General features: G+C 37.5%; 1 protein-coding gene across 7 annotated transcripts; it reads right to left on the bottom strand.

Moving 5' to 3' along the window:
* Window positions 1-330: 330 nt before the first annotated feature.
* LOC141600301 (uncharacterized) lies at window positions 331-19,703 on the bottom strand. 7 transcript variants are annotated; one of them, XM_074420502.1, is made up of 20 exons: window positions 19,472-19,703; window positions 17,187-17,821; window positions 17,005-17,093; window positions 16,815-16,913; window positions 14,786-15,446; window positions 13,665-14,681; window positions 13,456-13,543; window positions 11,444-13,149; window positions 10,469-10,595; window positions 10,263-10,386; window positions 10,057-10,140; window positions 8,561-8,702; window positions 8,238-8,467; window positions 8,002-8,097; window positions 4,785-4,952; window positions 4,514-4,693; window positions 3,235-3,348; window positions 2,801-2,983; window positions 2,620-2,664; window positions 331-631 (listed from the first exon to the last, which is right to left on the bottom strand). In XM_074420502.1, exons 2-20 carry the CDS (start codon window positions 17,716-17,718, stop codon window positions 497-499), a joined length of 5,820 nt encoding a protein of 1,939 aa, XP_074276603.1. In that variant the 5' UTR covers window positions 17,719-17,821; window positions 19,472-19,703; the 3' UTR covers window positions 331-496. The 7 variants fall into 7 exon arrangements, with proteins under 7 accessions (XP_074276603.1, XP_074276607.1, XP_074276609.1 ...); XM_074420506.1 differs by having other exon boundaries at window positions 8,238-8,461; XM_074420508.1 differs by having other exon boundaries at window positions 11,444-13,140.
* Between the last annotated feature and the right edge of the window lie 1,766 nt (window positions 19,704-21,469).

Genomic DNA, 21,469 nt, shown 5'->3' with positions numbered 1-21,469 from the left:
ATCGGGTTGAGTCAATATCGGGTCACGGGTAGGTTCAGGCCCGGGTTCGGGTTGGAAAAAATAAGGATGTTATCGGTTATTGGGTCGGGTCGGTTCGGTTTCGGGTCGCCCAATTTTCGGGTTGTATCGGGTCGGGTTCCTCGGGTCGGGTCAGCTTTTGCCAGCTCTAGTTTGATGTTAGCTCAGTCAGTTTATATCTTTATTCAACTTATTTTTAAATGGAAAATGAGATAGCGTCAGATTGACCCATTTGACAAGTCTTTACTAGGGAAGTACGCGAGGGGGAAAAACTCTTATCAAAATAAATTCCAGAAAATTGATGAACAGGAATTCACAAACCATGACAGGAAGTTTAGCATTGAAGATGTCATAATTTACAACCATATTTAACAGCACCAGCTTATAGGAACTACTAGTTGAACGTGGTACTAGAATTTGCTGGCGTCTTGCTAACATATCGCTACGAACATGTACAGCAAACAATGGATAGAATCACCTAGTTTAAATAACGCCTGCAATTTTTGGAATTGCAGAAACATGGAATTTTCTTACCTTCGTCCTCATGATTGAAATGATAATCATAAGTAATCTCTTCACCAGGGCAGATATCTTTCTGAGCGAAAAATACAACCTGGCAATGGCAAAACATAAGAATTCATATTTCCAGAATATCAGAATGAAATGAGTCATCCAGGTATTCTATAAACGTCGTTATAATGCACAACTTTCCATGCATAGTACATTAGTACCTGACCAAAAAACACGTCTTTTCCATATGGCATTTGTGCTAGGTAATTAGCAGAAGCCATCCTTTTTAACATTGGTCGTAACTCGTAAGTCCTATGTTACTCTGACACTTCACTTTAGTGGTGTGTCACGGGTCGATAAATAACCGATACTACATGACACACGTCCTATCAAGGGCGGACCTGCGGATGCGCACAGCACCCCACGTGCGCACCCTCATATTCTGATTTTTGTTTTTTGAAAAAAAGACCCCAAATTACGTGTATAATTTCCGTGCGTAATTAAGCAATCAATTTGGTTGGGTGCAGTGGTTAGAGGCAATACATTTCAGCGAACTGGTAGGGGTCCGAGACACCATAGAGCCCTTTTTTAAATGAATACACACAAGTTCAGCTCTTAATGGCACACAAGTGAATACACACAACAGTGACAACACCAAGTTCCCATTTTTTTTATTTAAATTGTTAATTTCAAGTTTTCATTGATGGATTTGATTTGTCAACAATTTTATTTCAAGGCTTTGTTTTTTATTTGTGGGTGAATATTGACAATTTCGTACCACTCATAGAAATAGAGATTTTTTGTCTAGATCAGTGATAACGGTGTATTTAGAACTTCATAGTTCACTCATAGCAATAGAGTAATTTTTTTTGACGGCGTATTGACTTGTAACGACGGTGATACATTAGAATTTACAAAATTATAATCATTTTGCTATATTTTTCCCAGAAAAAAAAAAAAATTCAAGTGTGCACTTCCATTTATTAAGTCCTGGGTCCGCCACTACATCCTATGTTACTCCGACACGATACTACACGACACACTTCATTTTAGACCAAAAAATTTAAAACTTTGCGTAAAGTAACCGTATCCGGCACTCCGACACCGTGCCATGTCCTACACTTGCAGCTGAGTTGGAGTAACATAGGTCGTAACTGGCAACCAGGGGCGGACCCACAGTCACCTTAGGTGTGGCAAATGCTACACCAAATCTCAAAATTTTTGAGAGAAAACCACAATACCATTAATTGCATTACTAATCATCCTATACTTTACTTCTTCTTTGGTTTTTATGGCTGACTTCTCACAATATCCAACACACTCCTTAATTATGCATTGAAACTGTCATAATATTTAATGTATTTCACAATTTACAAGTATATATTACTCCACAATTCTTTTTTTAATTATATTTTTCCTATTATGGAATAAGGAGTATGATTAGAAGTTAGAAATTTTTTTATGTCTTATTGTTGTCGTTTTTGTTCAAAATTTTTATGCTCTTATTCCACAAGGAGTCGTAATTGTTCCCATTTTTTGTTCGGAGTAACTCTTCTATAAAACGGTTTTATATAAGAATTGTTGTTTTGTTCGTGAGTTGCCAATTATAAAAGATGATTGTAAGAGGATAATTTGTATTAGTAAACAATCGAGTGTTCAATTTTTCCTATTTATAATATCACAAATTCTCGTTGTAGACGGACACTATTCGTCTAAAGCTGAAGATGGATAGTGTCCCTCTCACAAAATGTAAGTGGATAGCGCAAGTGGGTGGAAAATGGATACCCCACTTGCCCTCCCACTGACATTTTGTGAGAGAGTCATTATCCGTCTTCAGCTTTAGACGAATAGTGACCGTCTACAATGAGACGGACTTCTATAATATTGCTACACCAAAAATTAGATTCTGGGTCCGCCCCTGCTGGCAACCCATTTTATTTATCCTCATCACTGGTGATAAATGATAATCATGTACGGAGTATAAGCTATGTAGTAAATATAGAACTAAAATATAAATACATAAAGAATCAAGGACACTTTGATGAGTCGAACAGTAGTAATTAGGTCACAAAAGAGAATTAGTTTTGTTACCTTCTTCTGACTTCTGATAGTTATCACTTTGGCAATGCAATTTGGCTGGTTGTAGAAATAAACACGGAGAACACAAGTAAGCAAGTAAATCAGCTTGGAATATATATTAAAAAAAGGCTGACTGATCAACCTTAAAAAATTCTTCTCGTGTTTCTGGATAAACTAACACAAAAGCATGTACCTGACATGAATGGTTGACAAACCGAGCAATCCCACCTTTGCAGGTGGCATCAATTATATGTTCCTTGTCTATCTTGAAGAAGTAGCAAGCACTCTTATATTGAAGCTTTCTTCCACTTAGATACTCTGTTTCTCTTTTATCAGCAACACGTAGCCCAACTATCTCACCAATGTACTCAACAACCTAAGTCAACAGAATATAGTACTTTAAAGGACAACACGTTAGAATATAAGCACAAAAAGGTTGCACATTGTTCATAACAGATTCATCCAAGACCAATTTAACTGCATAGGTGATGTGATCAAGAAAACGCAAAGCAATTATGCAAATGAGTCCAAGTGAGTTGCATTTAGTTCGAGTGCCCCGTGATAAAAGTATGCAAAGATACCATTCATTTAAATACAAGGCATAGATGAAGCCATAAAGGTTTTTACCATAGCACCACGCGGGATGAACTGAGATGTGTAAAGACCAAGAGCATGAATTCCAGATTTATAAACAACCAAACTTTTCCACCCTTTTGTGACTTTGAATCGCGCATATTCTTTCTGCAGAAGCAATGTGCATGCAACGAAAAAACAACCGAGAAATTAAGAGACTAAAAGGATTGAAGTGAAACCAAGACATTACTTGTGCCTGATTTTTCAATTAAATCACTAGAAATATTACTATTGATAAGAACAAGTGAAACAAAAAAAATTGAGACTCCCAAGAGTGATATTACGTCCTACATGAATAGATAAATTTCAGAAAAATCCTCGACAGAAGATCACAAGAGCTCTGAGTTAATTCTCAGCAAGTAAATATATTTAAACAAACCATCTTGTGTTATAAATACAAAAAGAGTTAGGCAGAGTATTTATCAATTACATCAAAATCTGTCAGTTTCATAGACTCCAAAGTTTGATAAATATTTTAAAGGAATGTAATAAGTATGTTAGTTCCCGATATAAAGATACAGTCTTCTTACAGCAAAAAGAAAAAAAAAACACACAACTAAGCAATACACCATAGTACAAACTCTTTGTTGAGAGGGGTTGTGTTAACAGCAATACACCAAAGTTTGATAAATATTTTTTTTTGTTGAGAAAAAAAAACACACAACTAAGCAATACACCGCAGTACCTTCAGTTCAAGTAGGCTTGTTTAGCCCCTTCACAATACACTAAACCTTAGTTTGGATGGAAGCATTTGAAGGTAAAGGGAAAGGGGGAAAGGGTGGGTCGTTTTCCTTCGTTTCATTAGCAAAGTGGCGTTGGACGGATTCAGAGGCTATAAGGCAAATTAAAATTCTTCCAACATAGGAAAGCATGGAGGGAAAACTCCTTTAGACCATTCCCCCTTCCCTCCGCCTCCCTTTACATCTCCTCCATTCCCTCCCCTTCCATCCTATTTTTCTATCCAAACTCAGCCTAAAGTAAACCCGATTAATCACAAAATGGGTACTCAAAAAGGCTACCTTGTTGTGGGAGGCACTCATATTACAAAGCTGAAACAACTTTAACTCTCTGTTAATGTTAGTATTCTACACTAAAGTATATGCCGGCTACAAATAGTTGAAACAACACAAGATGACAAGTACCTATGAAACTCTTGAATAATAATAATAATAACTCAAAATTTGGGATAAACAGCAAATGCAAACATCAGCTTTTTTTATACAAGGATATATGATATATTTGTTCAAATGTTTTGTATGAGTAGAATACAAACCCGGTAATCATGTTCCACATCTGAAATAGGAAGGTTAGGCTTCCTTCTCATGCTTAGCTTGTGTCTATTGATGTAATCCCATGCATCCAATTGCACTTGAGTAACAAGGCATCCACCCTTCGTGTTACCCTGATGGGAAGACCTAGGCCATCTGCCCTCCTGCCTTTTACCTTGATAGGCCTAGTTTAAATGTAGTTATGACATAAGATAACAGAACAAAATTATACTTTATCAACTGCTCCGTACAAAATAGGTTTGATAGTAACAGTACCTCTGTTCTCGCACACGTTGGCTGTTGATCTCGTTCACTATCAGAAACCACGTTGTTAACATCATCGTTCTCAAATACACACGGGTGGTTGCTAGCATGCAGTAAGCATCTTCCATAGAAACCAACCTGATCACTATCAACTCCTTCCACCTCGCTTTGGAGCAGGCCCTGCCAAAACCAGAGTCGTAACATCCCAAAGATCATTTCAGATTATAGGAATCAGGGTACATAACCAATGACAAACAAAATAAATCCTCACCTAACTGTTAAGTAAAATTAATTTGTACAACACCAATATGCAGAGAAGAAACTGAACATTTACACACCAGGGTGACCAGGAAAGAGACCTTCCCACTATATGAAAGCAGGCTGACAAGGATAGCTAACACATTATTTGCTTTTTGTTGCTACAGTGGAGATTGATTGCCTTTTGGGCTCAAATTTGAATTTTCAGTTTAAATTTTCTGGCTCGGCTAGGTGAGATGGCCGAGCCATTCCCTAATTTTTCCTGGTCTGGTAAAAAAAAAAGGAAACAAGTATCTCACAACAACAACAACAACAACATCATCAAAGCCTTAATCTAGAGCTGATCAAGTGCGGGCCGACCCGTTCGGCCCAGCCCGTTTGGCCCGCTAAAATAGCGGGCTTGGACAAGAAAAATAAAAAATTAAACGGGTAACGGACAAGAAAATTCGGCCCGCTAGAATAAATGGACGGGCTTGGACTAAACAAAATTGCCCATGGGCGGCCCGCTAGGCCCGCTATTATTAGTAACCTCATAAAAGTTCTTAAACCCTCAATCTCAGACGTTCTCTGCTCATTTGATTTGCAATTTGTACACTCTAAATCAATTAGGTAGCGCAAATGAATACTTATGCCTTACGTATAAGTGGGAGATTGTCGGTATTTACACTTGTCGTATAAAGATTCTCCGAGATTTGACATGCTAACGGGATTGTCGTATAAAGATAGTACCTTTCAAGTATTTACACGGGAGTGTATGTAACCGCTAACAGTGCCGCACAAATACCGAGGCAAAAATGAACTTTTGATGTTTGTAGTAGAACATTGCCAAACTTGTGTTTTTCCAAAATTAGTAAACTTATCTTTTGAAAATTAGGATACTTTTTTAAAGGTAATCTTTTAAAGATAATTGTTAAGATTTAGGGGGAGGTAGCTATAACAAACTCGTGTTTAATAGAAACACTAATTTTTGTATTTTATTTTAGTTAGGCCCACGGGCCAGCCCGCTATCTTGAAGTGGGCGGGTACGGACATTGGAAAATGGCCCGCTTAGCGGGCTCGGACTATTAAATACGGTCCGCCGGACACTTTTTTAGCAGCTAGGCCCGGCCCATGTCCGGCCCAAGCCCGCTTTTGATCAGCTCTACCTTAATCCCAAAATGATTTGGGGTCGGCTCACATGAATCATCATTTAAAACCGTCTATGGGTGAACGCATCCCTCAAAAAGCGAATAGAAAAGGGAAAAATGAAAAACAAAAGGGAGAGCGAAAATGTAATACAAAGTCAAGGTAAACTTACAGGTTTTAAAATCGAATTCCGAATTTCTTTTATAAAAACTTAAAATTTAAATCGAGAGAAAAGATTAAAATAATTTTGAAAACCGAAATAGAATTAAGGATCCGGAATGCCTTAAAAGTAAACCAAGTAAAATATATAAGAAAAAGGTTGGTAAAAAAGGTGTAATAAAGGAGAGAAGAACAAATAATTTTTTTAAAAATTAAATAAAAACACTATGTAAAAAAAACATCAAATACTAAAAATCCACATGTATCATTTCCCTCCATTATGCCCTCTCCGTCACCATACTCTCCTCAAGCCCCAGAAATCTCATATCGTGCTCTATCACTCTCAACCATGTCTGTCTCGGTCTCCCTCTACCTTTAGGGACCTTTTCTGTTCACCAAGTCTCCAGCTCTGGTGCGTCCATAGGTCTCCTTCTCACATGGCCAAACCATCTTAGTCGATTTTCCATCATCTTGTCCTTTATTGGCGCCACTTTTACCTTTTCCCGAATCACTTCATTCCTTAATCGGTCTTTCCTTGTATGTCCGCACACCTCAACATACGCATCTCCGCAACATTCATCTTTTGAATGTGACAATGTTTCACAGCCCAACACTCGGAACCGTAAAGTAAGGCAGGCCTAATTGACGTGCGATAAAATTTTCCCTTTAATCTTTGGGGCATATCTTTATCGCATAAAAACCCTGAAGCACTCTACCATTTCAACCATCCCGCTTTAATTTTGTGAGCCACATCTCCGTCTAACTCCCCATCTTTTTAGAGGAAAACATCAAACCGTGAAACAAGTATCTCACATTGCAAAGAATTAGAGGAAAACTCACCTACTTCATTCTCCCTCCCTCCCCTTCCCTTCATTTTCCATTCCCTCTTTTTCCCTCCTAATTTTGTGTCCAAACACACCCTAAGCTACCTTTTAACATGAAATATCAAAAGGGTGCTTCCACTAGACCCCTAACCAGAAATGGATAACCATCTGCTACTTTGTGAGAAAGAAGCATGTTGTATTTAAAAAGACATTTAGCTTCTGTCCGTTATATCCTACATTTATTAGAACCATGAATCTTTCGCTCCATTAATTATTGGATGAAGTGTAAGTCAACTTTTGACTTTTAAAAAAAATGCCAGCCTGCAAATGATAAGTGATAACCAACATTCCACGTCTTTGCTTCACATCGTACCTTTCGACCGACACTATATCCAACATATTCCCTTTGTCCCCATCATTTTTTTTTACGTTTTTCTTATTTGGGAGTCACGGTAATTTCTTTGCGTTTCCATTTTAGGTATATAAAAGTTGCTATTCTTCTCATGTTCACGTCGTTTTTCACTTTTTGCATTTTTCAAATCATATATTGGTTCTTTCCTTAGTCTTTGTGCCAAAATCAAACATGAAGAATTTAATGGGACAGGGGGGAATACAAACAGAAACTAAATGCTGATATAGTTGACCATACTGTCCGAGTAAATCCTAAAGAGATAGAAACCAAAAACCGGTTACAGGGATAGTTGCAGAATATGGCCAACTAGATCACAGTGAAACTTTCGCTGAAACAGATTATTCTTTTTTGCAATTATATCAGAATTTCTACGGAAGAAGTCTTTCTACTATAATCTTTTTCTGGCTCCAAAAGTACAGTATTGTTCACTCTTGAAGGTTTCAGGCATTACCTTTTGGTGGGCACACCAAGGATGAAAATGAGCACAGCAAGTCTCAATACGACACTTTATGCATGAACCACCAGATCGATTGCATATGCAGCAAACCTGAGGAAGTAGTCGATAAAAGGTTGCAGTCATATAGATGCATGTTGGCAATTCATTCTCCCTTCTTGTGTACATACAAAATTTAATTAACACCCTATAAAAGGCCTTACTGTTTAGACAGTTTAGTACTCCGCACTTACCACGTATGCATTCGGGTAGTGGACGCCAGATACATCAAATGCACTCATGGTGTCAACATTAGGACATCGAGTTCCTGAAGTCCAAAGTCCACATACCATGTGAACCCACTGCTTGACGGTCGGATTAAACAATCCTGCTATTATGCAGTTATGTACCACTGGCTTTATCGTAGGTACAGACTGCACTGTTGAACTTTCTAAATTGTTTCCACACTCGTTCTTTGCTGAAACTTAAAAATTTACGAGTGAGATTTGACCAAGTATAGAAATCAAAGCATTGGATGACATAACCGTCATAGAAACTACTAAGACAACAGACATACAATAAAATGGTTTAGCAGAACCAATGATAACAATATGAGATTCTGTCCTAATATTCCAAGCTTTCAACAAGGTCTTCACTACATTGCGGCTGCCAAATGCACGAGTCATGGCCCCACCTCCATAACCACAGAGAACACAAGCCTATAGTCAACAAACAAGCAGTGTGAGATGTTATAAAGCTATGACAGGAATTAAAGCAGAGAAATTTCTTAGAGCATATAGTACAGGATAGTATGATATTGCTGCATCATTTTTTCCAATGGGCCAATTTGAATCTTATTCATGAAACAAAGACTGTATACAGTCATGCGAAATAACTTGCAGTTCATTCCTTCACCAAGGTTAAAAAATCATTTTTTTTTCCAATGGGCCAATTTGAATCTTATTCATGAAAGGACTGTATACAGATTACAGTCATGCGATATAACTTGCAGCTCATTCCTTCAGCAAGGTTAAAACTGGCAGATTAAATGTGAACTCACCTAGTTACCAGCTCTAGCAGCATGCAAATGACATTGTAAACAAGAGGAAATATGAAAGGAGTTTAAGCTTCTGCTTGAATAGGTGGTCAACTTAGTTTCTGACAGTTTTTTTTTTTTTTTTTTTTTTTTTGAGATAATTAGTTTCTGATAGGAAATAAAAACAATATGGGAAATAAACAAACTGAAACTTCCAGCTTAGAGTGCAAGGATTCAAAAAAAATGACACTTCCAGCTTAGAGTGCAAGGATTTGGTTTTTTTCGGTGCTGAAGGACCTCGCAAAGAATAAATTCTAATCTTAAGACATGGAACCAGTAGCCCTATAACACGTGATCAAATTATACAATGTTTTTGCTATACAAAATTTTCTTTGTAGTATACTCCAAGAATAGTATTCTTCATTAAAACCGACAATCACCACACCATATATACAACATGTTTGGTTGAAATCAGTTGAGACTAGTACGAGCTTTCTTCAAGAGGGCAAAACATTATTCATAAATAAGAAACTACTAGAAGTTACTACAGCTGCATTTGCCGAAGTAATGCTAGAAGGGTCCCTAATAGGATCTGCAACATGGATGTTCAAGTGTCATGTTATCAATAATGGATTTCATTGTTACTCCTAAGCGAGTTTTAGAAGGGATAGCGAGGCCTAGGTAATGGGTCTATTTCAGTCCTGTTACGTCTAGACATGGACTTTTTAGATATTCTCACATAGGTGATCAAATTTCTGATTTCAGTATCCCAAAATAATTATAGCCAAACTGCACATCCTGCGATTATTAGAATTCACACCCCACATCGTATTGATTGACGGTTTTATATTCTCCAGTAAGTCTGCACTAATTTTGCCCAAATGATGACGGTTTTATATGAGGAATGTAGATCTTAGACAATTTTGTAGCTATAGTATCCATCTCCACGGATAATTTATTGAAGCGCTGATAGTTGCGTGGTTGTGCACGATAAATCTAAAACAACAATCATCATAAAAGTCCAAATAGGAACTCACAACATCCTTGGAATTTGTTCTGCAGGGTCTACAGAGCCACTCTCCTTTGGGAACTCGAGAAATCCCATAGCAAGCTTGATGTATCTGTAAATTAATGTAGCAACGAAAGACTTGTGACGATAGAATGCAGCAACGGAAAACTGCAAAATTTTCTGAGCAAGTAACTTGAAAGCAAATGCATGGGCTTTAAATAAACAGAAATGTACTCTGATCAAACAGCATGCACACTCCAATAAGCAGTTAAAGTCGTCTTTATTTGATATACCACACACACAACATAATGCATCACCGCCCGCAGTTAGAGAATGGCAATGATTTTGTTCAGAAGACCTGAATCAAAGGAGAATTAACAGAAAAATAAGGGATGCTTCAGCAAGAAGGAATACTCCCGAGTCTCAACTAGTTTTCTTACCATCTGGTGTTATAAGCCCTGCATTCGTAACCATCGCTCTCTCCAGTATTCTCAGATGAAATTCTTTTTGATGGTGCACACATCACATTTTGTGAGAGACTTGAATCTGAAGAGATGAACTTGTTTCCTGCAGAAGAACATTTTGAGCAGCTTGCAGTGGAGCTATATCATATGTCGAAAGTGCAAGTTAATAAGTACAATGATACTCTCCACTTTAGACTTAAAGAGGGGTAGACTTATACTCCTTATTCCATAGAACAAACACGGGTAATCAATACATTTATCTAATCACCGGGAGGGAGAATCGACTCAAGTCTGATCAGAGCATCAGACCATGTTCTGACAATGTTAGGGTCGGAATCAGGGTCAAAATTAATTTATCTCGCCTTTTCCAACTATTTCCTTACAAGATAAATTTCACAAAAATAACCCGAAGCTCTGAGTAATTGTGGAAGTCATGAAGATAGTTCAGTAAAATAAGGTGGGTATATGGCTTCTTTGTGGCATGCAAACATTAGATTAAGTTTCGAAAGGTTGGGTTATTTTCATAAGACTCTAGAACGTCAAATTATTTTTGTTATTTATAATTTATTATATCTCGCATTAAATATTACTCTGCATATACTATTACCAATATTTATGACTTATGTCCTAAATAAAATAATTAGTTAACTTAAGCTACTTTTTCATATATGGTCATCTTATATTCTTTTTTGTCTTACATCGGGTCAGATGGAGTTCAACCATGACCGCGCCCTACAGTTATGAGTGAAGGTCGGGTCCTTTTGGATTACAGGTCAATATTACCGGGTTTATGTGCTAAAAAAACAGGTCAAGCCAAGTTCTTTGGGTCAGGTAAAAATTTGACCGATCTAGTAATCAATCATCAATTTCAAACAGGCTGATTGATGGGCGTGAGTACTGCAAACACAAAAGCAGGAATCAGTTAGCAAAGGTGCATTGTCCAATAGTTACCTCTCATTGACAACTCATAGAGATTGCGTATACGGCTTTCCTTCGTCTTTGATTGACTCGCAGGGCGGCATAATGTCATAGGCAGATTCCTTTTGCTCCCACTAGCTTCAACTTCTTCTAATATAGAAAGATCATCCGCAGTGTGTTCACCATCACCCTGATTGTGCCTTTGCTGAGTCTCATGAATAGAAGCATCAGAATCCCCATCTTTCAATGATAGAACCCTATTATGGGTATTTGAAGAAACATTGGACACTTTATTGCCCTCACTGAATCTAAAACTTGATTGATTCTCGGTACATCTTTTGGAAACTTTGAGAATCTGGCTAAGAGGAACAATCTTAGGTGGTTTTAATTGATCAATATCTAGTTCCTGATCGCATATAATTCCATACTTGCCACAAGCTACAGGCCTTGCCATAGTAGATCTCTTTAATCTGCATCTTGAAGTTTCATCTGATTTTGAACTACTAAGCCAACTACAACTCAGATCTTTGGTAGCCTTCCCTTGTTTCTTGAGAGTAACATCAAGTGTAGTCATTTTTAGCCTTTTGACTGTAGTATCTACAGGAATGTCGGTAGATTCATCATTTCTCTTCAGTAATGTTTGATCACGGCGGTCATAATCCAGAAAGTCACATTTACCATGAAGTTCTCTTTTTCGAGAAAGCAATTTGACTTGACACAAAGTAGACCTCCTTTTCTTCAGACCATGACTGTATGAATTACCACCGCGTACTTGAACGCATTCAGATATACCCCTCTGATGGTCAACATCAATACCAGCAGGGAGTTGGTATTTTGTAGTTGACAAAGACACTTCTGTCGCACCAAGTGGAGTTCCCAACATGCTCCATTTTAAATTATCCTTCCTCTTCCTGCATTGAAAATTATCTACATGTTTCTCTTTCTCTTCCAAACTAGCTCCTAAAATACCAAGATTTTGCAGTTCATTTGATTCTGAATTCATTTGCCTGCAATCATCGTTTTGGCCATGATGTGCAGTAATTGATGAAACCGTCTCAGAAATCATAGGCTTCATATTACTATCTGGTTGAGAACTTTTCACACTATCAATAGAGTCAACAGAACTGCTCCTCATAATCACAGATCCTTCGTCAACAACATATCCAGGATTACCGCCATTGAAAGTACAAGATTCAATTCTGTTCACCTCACTTGATGCCTCAGTGACAGCTGGTATGGAGCATCCAGAAGAGATAGGCATTTCTTTCCCTTTCAACAAGCCAGAGGCCTGATTAGATCTGGCAAAACCTTTAGCAGGAAGCTCGTTCACATGAGTTTCAAAGTCTCCTCTCGTTTTCGATAAATGTGCTGGTGCATCCAAGCATCTCTTTTTGGACCCTGTAGCTGTTCTGGAAGGAACATCTCTCCATTGAGAACTAAACCAATTAGGTTTGCAACGCACTTGTTCCTTTCTTTTTGGATTGCAAACTACCGCATTATCTTTTTCGAGAGGAATAACATCATCAGGAGATATTGTGCCTGACAACCTAGGGGGATTGATAGTGGTAATGCTGACTTGCTTCTGGGTAGTATTCACTAGGCTGCTACTTTTGCAGTGACTCTCACGGTTGGCACATGTCATCTGGATGGTGCAGTTGATCAGATCTGTTGTATTGTAAGCATATGGTCCTCTTTGAAGCAGAGCGCAATTACAAGCCTTGTTTAGACATCTACCACATCTGACAAAGTAATAACTTAGACAAACCAGAATAAGGTAGACAAAAAACCAAAAAACAGGGAAAAAAAAAATTCTGGCACATATAGAGAAGATAGAAATACTAGACCAAAACAACTGGGACATATCTGATAATTTATTGCAAACTGCAATCAACCTACTAAACAACATTCAAGCAAGTTTAAGAATCAAAGCAATCGTTTCCAGTAACTTGTTCTTTACTGGTCATAGCTCTTTACAGACAACGCCAGGTGTATCCTACAAGTTGAGAGTTCCGACGATAACAATTGAAGAAATAAAAGAAACAAACCTCTGTTCAGGTTGAGCATCACAAGGACCTTGGTTGTCAACAGTATTTTTTCGGGAAGAAGCACCAAAAGGTTCCAAGCTATTTGTACCTGTCGTGACATGAAGTTTCCTGAAGTCCTTTAAATCTATCAGACTATCACACAACGAACTCTTTAAATCAATTAGATTTAGCAATCACATATACTGCTGTCCCTAGTCTAACTTACCCACCTTTACCAAGACCAAGATCAGACAGAAAGGTTGGGGCAGCACTACGTCCAGGAGGATGACAGTGCTTATTCCTGTGTCCTTCGAGTGGCCCTCTATTTAAAAAAGAATCAGGCATTTCCATGTCAGAAATGTAGCTTATGCTTTGTTCCCTTCTATCAGAACGAGTCTTCGGTTGTTGGTTTAATCCAGGGGGGACCTCCTCCGAAATTCCATTGACAGATTGATTCAAATTCTTCACAGGAACACAGCTCAATCTCTCACCCGGCATATGTGAACTAGAAGCATCAACGCCCTTATTGAACGACAAAAAACCATGACCTGGTGCCAATGCTACTGTTTGCAATGCCGGATTTGCTTCAGAACCAGTTAATGAAGTTTTTGGACCATTTACTAAGCGGTCTCGATCGGGGTAGCTTTGGTGGCTAAATGTGTCTCCAGAGTAGGTTGAAGCACCAGACATTCCTGACAGCAGGCTGGGCATCACAGCTGAACATATTTGCTCAGTAGGTATTCTACAAACATTAGGGTGATTGTCATAACTGGTAAGGAAGCCAAAATTTTCCACCTGCTTTGCGTAAAGCTTGAAGCTCGATCCACTTCCAGTAAGATCTTTATTTCCATCTCTAGGGTCCACAGTTCTATTCTTGTTCTTCTGTAAAACTAATTTGCTCGTGGCTAAAGGCCTGGTTGGTGTATTTCCATTACATGAAAGGTCAATCAGTGAAGATTTACCCATATTGGGATGATATCGAACTGATGAAGGAATAAGGGGACGAGAAACAATTGTCGCCTTTTCAATTTCCTTATGAAACAGAACTTTTTCACCTGAATTATTTGAGGAGGGACTTGGCACTAAAATTGTATTGGCCAACCCGTCATTCAAGGTTACCACAGGAGAGCTACCATGTGCAGTACGGGGAGCACTATCCAGAAGACTTGGTTGGATCTGTTCCTTTGTTCTGCTCCAATTAGATGCAGTATACTGGCTAGTACTTTCAGTAACCTTTGAATTACCCCCTGCACCAGAAGACATAAGTTCAATTAAGTATACATCAAAATGCAATTGGTGACAAAATTCCAATCATAAAAGCTCAATCTGAAGAACAGTTGTTTGAACCCACTGTTACTAGTCAGCTTCTCTTGGACAGCAGTTGCTCGAACATCAATGAAATGTGCTTTCGGTGATGATGAGAAAGCAGATCCCCAACCAAGCTGAGATGGCTGCCCAAGCTTCAGCTCAATGCTAGATGGAAGATTACTTCTCCACTTAGCAGTATCGTCTTTCAAATTTCTGTTTTTGGAGCCAATACTCTGCGAAGTCTGAATAACAGAACCAGGCAAATTCTCATTTGAGTTGCCATTGTTAAAGTTGAAGGAGCTTGACTGAGAACCATTTTGCAATTTTTCATTCAAAGGTGCTTCTGATGCAGTCAAACAGCTTGGAGAGGAAGAAGTTATTTGGGGACTTTCTGTGACTGTATCTGAATACCTTCCCGAGCTTCTCATCAAGCTCATATGCAAACTGGTTTGGTCACAACCATATTTTTGGTGTGGATCTTTTGGCACTTGATTGGCATTTTCCTTGCTTGATAGAGCTCTGCTAATAGGCACATTTTTCCATGGCTGCGTAGACGTAACTGATTCCACGGATGATGTAAACAGTCCAGACAAGTCAAAAACCTTCCTTCTGTCAGCAACAGCCATTTTGCTATTTGCAACATGAGATGTTGGTAAAGTCTCTTCAGGCCAATCCCATCCTTTGTGGTCCTCGGGAGCCATAATCTAAAGCATCATAAAAGTATCATCATTCTCTCATCTCCATCCTATAGTTGCTGGTAATAAATAATTTAAATGCAAAAGCAGCAAGCAATCAAAACAAAAACTACCTGCTAAAAAGTAGAAGTCAAAAAGGTTTTATTTCAATATTAACCTAATTTCTCAAACACTTCTGCACATGGCAGGATAAAGGGGTCAGATTTTCATAATCTCGCCCCTGTGTTGAAAGCACAGAGACTATTTCTGTACAATCCATGATAAAAATTGCGTTAAGAGTGCATCTACTGATTGCTACTTCACCATATAAGAAGCGTTTATACTGTACTGTACATTATTCATATTCCCAACCAAAGAAAAGTGAGCCTTAGACTAGGCTGTAAATGGAAAAGGAAGTCAACCATTTATCAGCGCACGAAATTCCTAAGAATCAAAATATTGTGCCATCAATACTTCCCACTCTGCATAAAGAATTAAGGATTAATCTCATCTACTCTAAACCTTTGTTTATTAGAAATATATATACTTTTGACAAATTCATTAGAAATCGCCTGCAGCTAAGTTTCTAGAACTTAAATTCTAATCACACAATTAATCATCAAAGTAGATTGCAGTTAACATTTCTCAGAAATGAGACATTGAGAGTGCAGTCCTATGACACGGAAGTTATATGATGCGTTAGCAGATACATTTTATGGAGTAATATAGCCACCAGACAAAGTTCATAGTGGATGCTAATAATTAGATAAAAGCAAGGATATAAGCAAAACCAGTTTTTGTACTAGTCAACAAAACAGTACAAGGATGAAAATTAGCCAAATGGAAGAAGAGTTCACGTGAAATGTGCAATTAGCCAAATGGAAGAAGAGTTACACATCCTGTAATGAATCTCAACCAGTTTATATCACCATTAGAAAGGGGAGTGCACAACTGCACAAGATGATGTTTCACAAAGTAGAGTATAACCAGTCCATCAGAAACTCTCCTCTAAGACCTTCGTACCGCATGGTTATCATCAAACCTATAGGGTACAGTACTAAACTATGACGCTTCCAATTTCATAAGGCCAAATGTTGCGTCTTAAAACCTCTCTGTTTATTCTGAATCCTCACTAATTTTACCATGATCTTATGATGAGAACATCCTATTCAAGTTTTCGCATTGTTGTATTGCTTCTTAGCTAGTCTTCTACCTGCTCACACTCCCAGAGTTGGATGAAAATTAGTAAAAATTATAGACATGTGGGTATGGGAATATGTTCCCAGGTTAGCTAGTGAAACACAAAATCCTCATTGATCCACACTAAATCAAATACACACAACTCACAAGCAATACTCCAACTCAAGAAGACATCTAAAAATTTATCTTACATCTTACCCTGAACTTATGAAGGTACACTTTCCGCCACTGAGCAATGCACTCCCCACTTTCCATGCGCACAGCATAGCCCGGGTTAACATCAAATAACCCTGAGTGCTACAAAGCATGACAGGGCATTATAACAAAACAGTATATTTTATTACGAGGCCCCGAGGAAAAAAAAAAAACGCTACATTGACAAAATTACCTCACAAAATTTCAATACAGACATGCGCATACCATGGCAAGAGCAGAAGATACCAAAAAGGCCTGTGTTGCTGAGAAGAAGATCCCCATCTTATCAACCATCATGCAACAGGTCAGAAAAAACTATATTTCGGAATAAAAACTAGTTGTTTGTAGACAGATAAAGTGAAAGAAAACACTCACTTGCACCCATACAGAAGACGCGAGGACACCCACTCACAAAAGAAGGTTGTTTTGTAGGTGTAGAAGATGAAGTTTGTGATGATGCTTCCAGCACAACATTGTTGGTTAAGCCATGGAATTCACCATTACGATTGCTAGAAGGAGAATTGATAAGCCCTTTCTGAAACAAAGAACTGCGACCACTTTCATTCATGAAATCTGTACGATTGACAAAAGCCCTCAGAGAGTCAAGGTCGTCATATACGTCACTACTATTCCAGTTAGTGGCAGTCATAGGTGGCCTGCACGGGAAAACGGTATGAAACTCCCCCTCGCCTCTCATATTAAAGTTTCCATTATCGTGCAATAAAGGCCTATTTCCCAGAGAATTTACATTCCTTAAGGCAGATCGTTCCGGATGGCTGATGCTGGAAGACTTCAAATTCGACTGATGACGGAGATCATATTGCAGCGAAGGTGGGACAGACAATGGAGACAGAATTGAATTTCCATTTTCCGGATTGAGTGGTTTGGTCGAACCAAGATTTAGCATGTTGGGAAATATTGGCGTCTGTTTAGTGCAGGACACTATGAGTCAGCGAACTCTGTTCTTGTATATCACGGGGAAAGCTTAAGAGACCTATGTTCATGTTTATCTGCATTATTAAGAAAGTTTCTATCATTAAACATCCGATTTGCATAAAACTTGGCATTTAACAATGTACTGACATTAGTGCACAAGTACAGTCACACAAATTGCATAAGAAAGGAATCAAGACATAACTTCAATCACATCATATTTGCACTAATTTGGTCAAATAATTGCAGAGATACATTGAAATTTTTTGTCATGTTTTATCAAACAACTATGTACACCTTCTTCTACTTTTCATAAAAAGTACTCCGTAATAGCTATTGTTCATTCTGAGAAAATATAGGCGAAAGTTGACATATTTTGACCAGCAAAGTAAAATCGGGACACTATAAACGGGATGGAGAACAATATATAATTGGAAATCGGCTAGCTACACTATATCAAGCACAGGAAAGCCTAGTTTGGGATTCACATTACATTAACCTTTCAGGTCCTTGGGATTGTTGAAAGACTCATGTTAGACCCCCATCTTCGTTGCCTTGTGCCTCATTTTTGGAACAAAACAAGAAGTCGCATGTCACTACAAAAGAGCACGCCCAACAATCACAGTGACTTTGTCTATCTTTATTTCAGTCGTTAATAGTTTTCATTCGACCATATTAAGATCTTCAGTGCAAAGACAATTTCAACCACAGCAGCATGTTCCAACGCATGCAGAAGTTAAGTAAGAGACATGCAAGAAACCACCAAAAATTTATGTTCGTCTTCATAGCCACACTTAAGTTGTTGGTGAGTCTAACAAAACTTGTACAGGTTTATGGATACACTAACGGAACATTGTTCACATAGCGGGATTTAAAAGGGCACTCTATCCTTCTTTAGCTAAGATAACTCAACATTATATTGGGTTATAACTTTTACATTATAAAGACATGCTACACAAATGCAATGCAATACTATGCCAATCACCAACTCATTGACCCTTCAAGGTCAGTCGATCAACGAGCTGGATACTATCTTGATTCCAACATGATCATCACCCTTGCAAAAACATGAATATCACATTTTACGCATATACGTCCTCAAAATTACTAGTTCCGTAAATAGCGACTTAAAAAACAGTATTGGGTAGTTGAAATCAATACCAGCCAAGCAATATGAAAAGGCAATTTAGGAAAGCAATCAAGCATGGCAGAGTTTTTGAACAAATTAAAGTACAAATTAGTAATAATAACCGACAGTTAGCACACAACTAAACCATTATATTACCAAAAAAAAGAAAGGTAATTGGAACATGCAAGACCAAAATTGATGAAACAAAGTAAAATCAAAATAGGAAGCAGCTCAAATCAAAACTCGAAAAATTGACTCATCACATACAACACCATGACATGCAATTTCCTGCACAACACAAATTGGCTTCTAACTTATTTCTTCTGTAAAACTCAAAAAAAAAAAAAGGATGAAACTACCTACTCCCTCCGTCTCAATCATTTGTTTAGTTACTTTTTAATCTTTATGAGACGTATTTTAATCAAGACTAAACAAATAACAGAAGAATAAGGGATATTTGTTAGGATTACATTGCAATGCAAGGATATGATAATTAACAAATAGTATGAAAATAAAAGTGAGGATGAGTAAAGTGGAAAAACATGGAGAATAATAAAGAGATAAATAAAAAAAAAGAAAAGGGAGAGAGAAAGGTTACCATAAATAAGATAAAATAAAATTGGGGGAAAATGATTGTGAGGGTCAAATGATATGATAATTGTAAAAGTCTCAGGAATGAGAAGACATTGGAAAAGAGTGAGAGAAAGTGAGAGCAGTGAGTAGTGAGAGAGTGAGTATAGACTGAAAGGTGGAAAGAGAGTGGAGAGAAATTTTGTGACCGTTTTCTGTGTCTGCATTTTTGTTTTTTCTGTCCGTTACCTTTGCGTTGTGCTTCCTGCGTTTTCCGGCTTTCCTGGGTTTTCTCATTATTTTTCCATAATACTCCCTCTTATTTTTAATAAATGTCTCATTTGAAGAAGGGCACAAATATTAAGGAATATTGATAAACAATGAAATGTTAAAGATATGGGTAAGATTATAGGAGAGAGGGTGTTATAATTAAGAAGGGTAATTTGATAATGAAGATGCTAATGATTCCCTCCTTTTTTTTACACAGCAACTCGTTTCCCACCATAATAAACCAAACTTAGCTGAAACTTTGTTTTTTCATTACACGGTTGCGATATACAGACGGTTTCGCTTACAAATAAAATGAAGTATAATTATTACACATTCTATTTTCTAATTAAATTACATAATAAAATTACATTACCTTGAAATAAAATTACAGCTCACTTAAAATAAAAATACATTAAGTCGGGGAAAGAAATTACAGCTCTAACTTGAAAGATCGAACGAGAAAATTGGACTTCAGATTAACTTCAACTTATCTTGATTGGCGTGTTTGAGTTGTTCCATAAGCCAAGTAAACTCAAATTGTCAGTCCAAATGTTACATATCCAAATCACCAAGATTGAAAATTGGCACCAAAATTGAAATATGGAGCCAAAATACAAACAGGGAAATATTTGCGCCAAAACTGAAATTTCAAAAGAGTGCAAAGTTCTTTTGTCTATAAATAGAAGGTGTATTTATTAGACTTCATTTACTAACTTCAGTCCAAACAACATCTTTCAAATATAGAGTTATCAAACAAAAAATTCACCAACTCAATGAAGAATCTGACCAACTTAGAAAGATCAAAAATAAATGAAACACTATTGAATAACAGCATAAATGGAAAACCAAGACATGGTATTATCAATGAAGTGGCAGCAAGGTTTTCAGTCGACAGGAAAAAAAAAAGTTATGGATGGAAGCACAAAAACAAAGAGCTTCATCCTTACCAGTCAATGTGAGCAGCAAAAAGAAAGGCAACAAAAAAGTGGGAAGAGCAATTTTAGATGAGGAGAAGCTCAAATCAATTGACCTACTGGAAAGGACAACACAACACTCATTGGCCACGCACTTGGGTGTAAGCCAATCAACCGTTTCAAGATGGGTGATGTCAAAACAAATCAGGTCACACACAAATGCACTCAAACCAGGTTTGACCGATAAAAACAAACTTGCTAGATTAATTTTCAGTTTACAACATTTAGTATATCATGAACACACTAAAAGAATTGTTTTCAAAGATCAAAGCAATATTATTCACATGGATGAGAAATGATTTTCTAAAACTAAACCTACTACAAGGTTTTACTTGGCTAAAGGTGAAACAGACCCACATAGATGTGTACAATCAAAGAGTTTCATAGAAAAGTTGATGTTCATGTGTGCAGTAGGTAGACCATTATATGGGTCAAATGGTGAATTAATTTTTGATGGCAAAATAGGAATATGGTCATTTGTTATTGAAATACCAGCACAACGAAACTCAAAAAATAGAGTAGCAGGAACAATGGAAACCAAGTGTATTGAGTCTATAAACAAGCAAGTAACAAAAGACATGATAATAAATCGTGTGTTGCCAGCTATAAAGGTTAAATGGCCTTCTAATGTTAGTAAACGCATAATCATTCAACAAGATAATGCTCGTCCCCATTTTAGCAATGATGATCTTGATTTTAAAAGGGCAGCAACATCAGATGGATGGGAGATTGAATTGGCCTATCAAACACCCAATTCACCAGATTTGAATGTCTTGGATTTG

This window comes from Silene latifolia, chromosome 9 (assembly GCF_048544455.1).
Source record: "Silene latifolia isolate original U9 population chromosome 9, ASM4854445v1, whole genome shotgun sequence".
Lineage (NCBI taxonomy): Eukaryota > Viridiplantae > Streptophyta > Magnoliopsida > Caryophyllales > Caryophyllaceae > Silene > Silene latifolia.
The sequence above is the reverse complement of the archived record's forward strand: the minus strand, read 5'-3'. Positions and strand labels throughout refer to the sequence as shown.

Coding starts and splice junctions, on each gene's coding strand:
- LOC141600301 (XM_074420502.1), bottom strand. CDS start 17,718: ATGCTAAATCTTGGTTCGACCAAACCACTCAATCCGGAAAATGGAAAT. Junction 2,984..3,234: donor TCATCCCGCGTGGTGCTATG/GTAAAAACCTTT, acceptor CTGTTGACTTAG/GTTGTTGAGTACATTGGTGA. Junction 632..2,619: donor CTATCAGAAGTCAGAAGAAG/GTAACAAAACTA, acceptor TGCCATTGCCAG/GTTGTATTTTTCGCTCAGAA.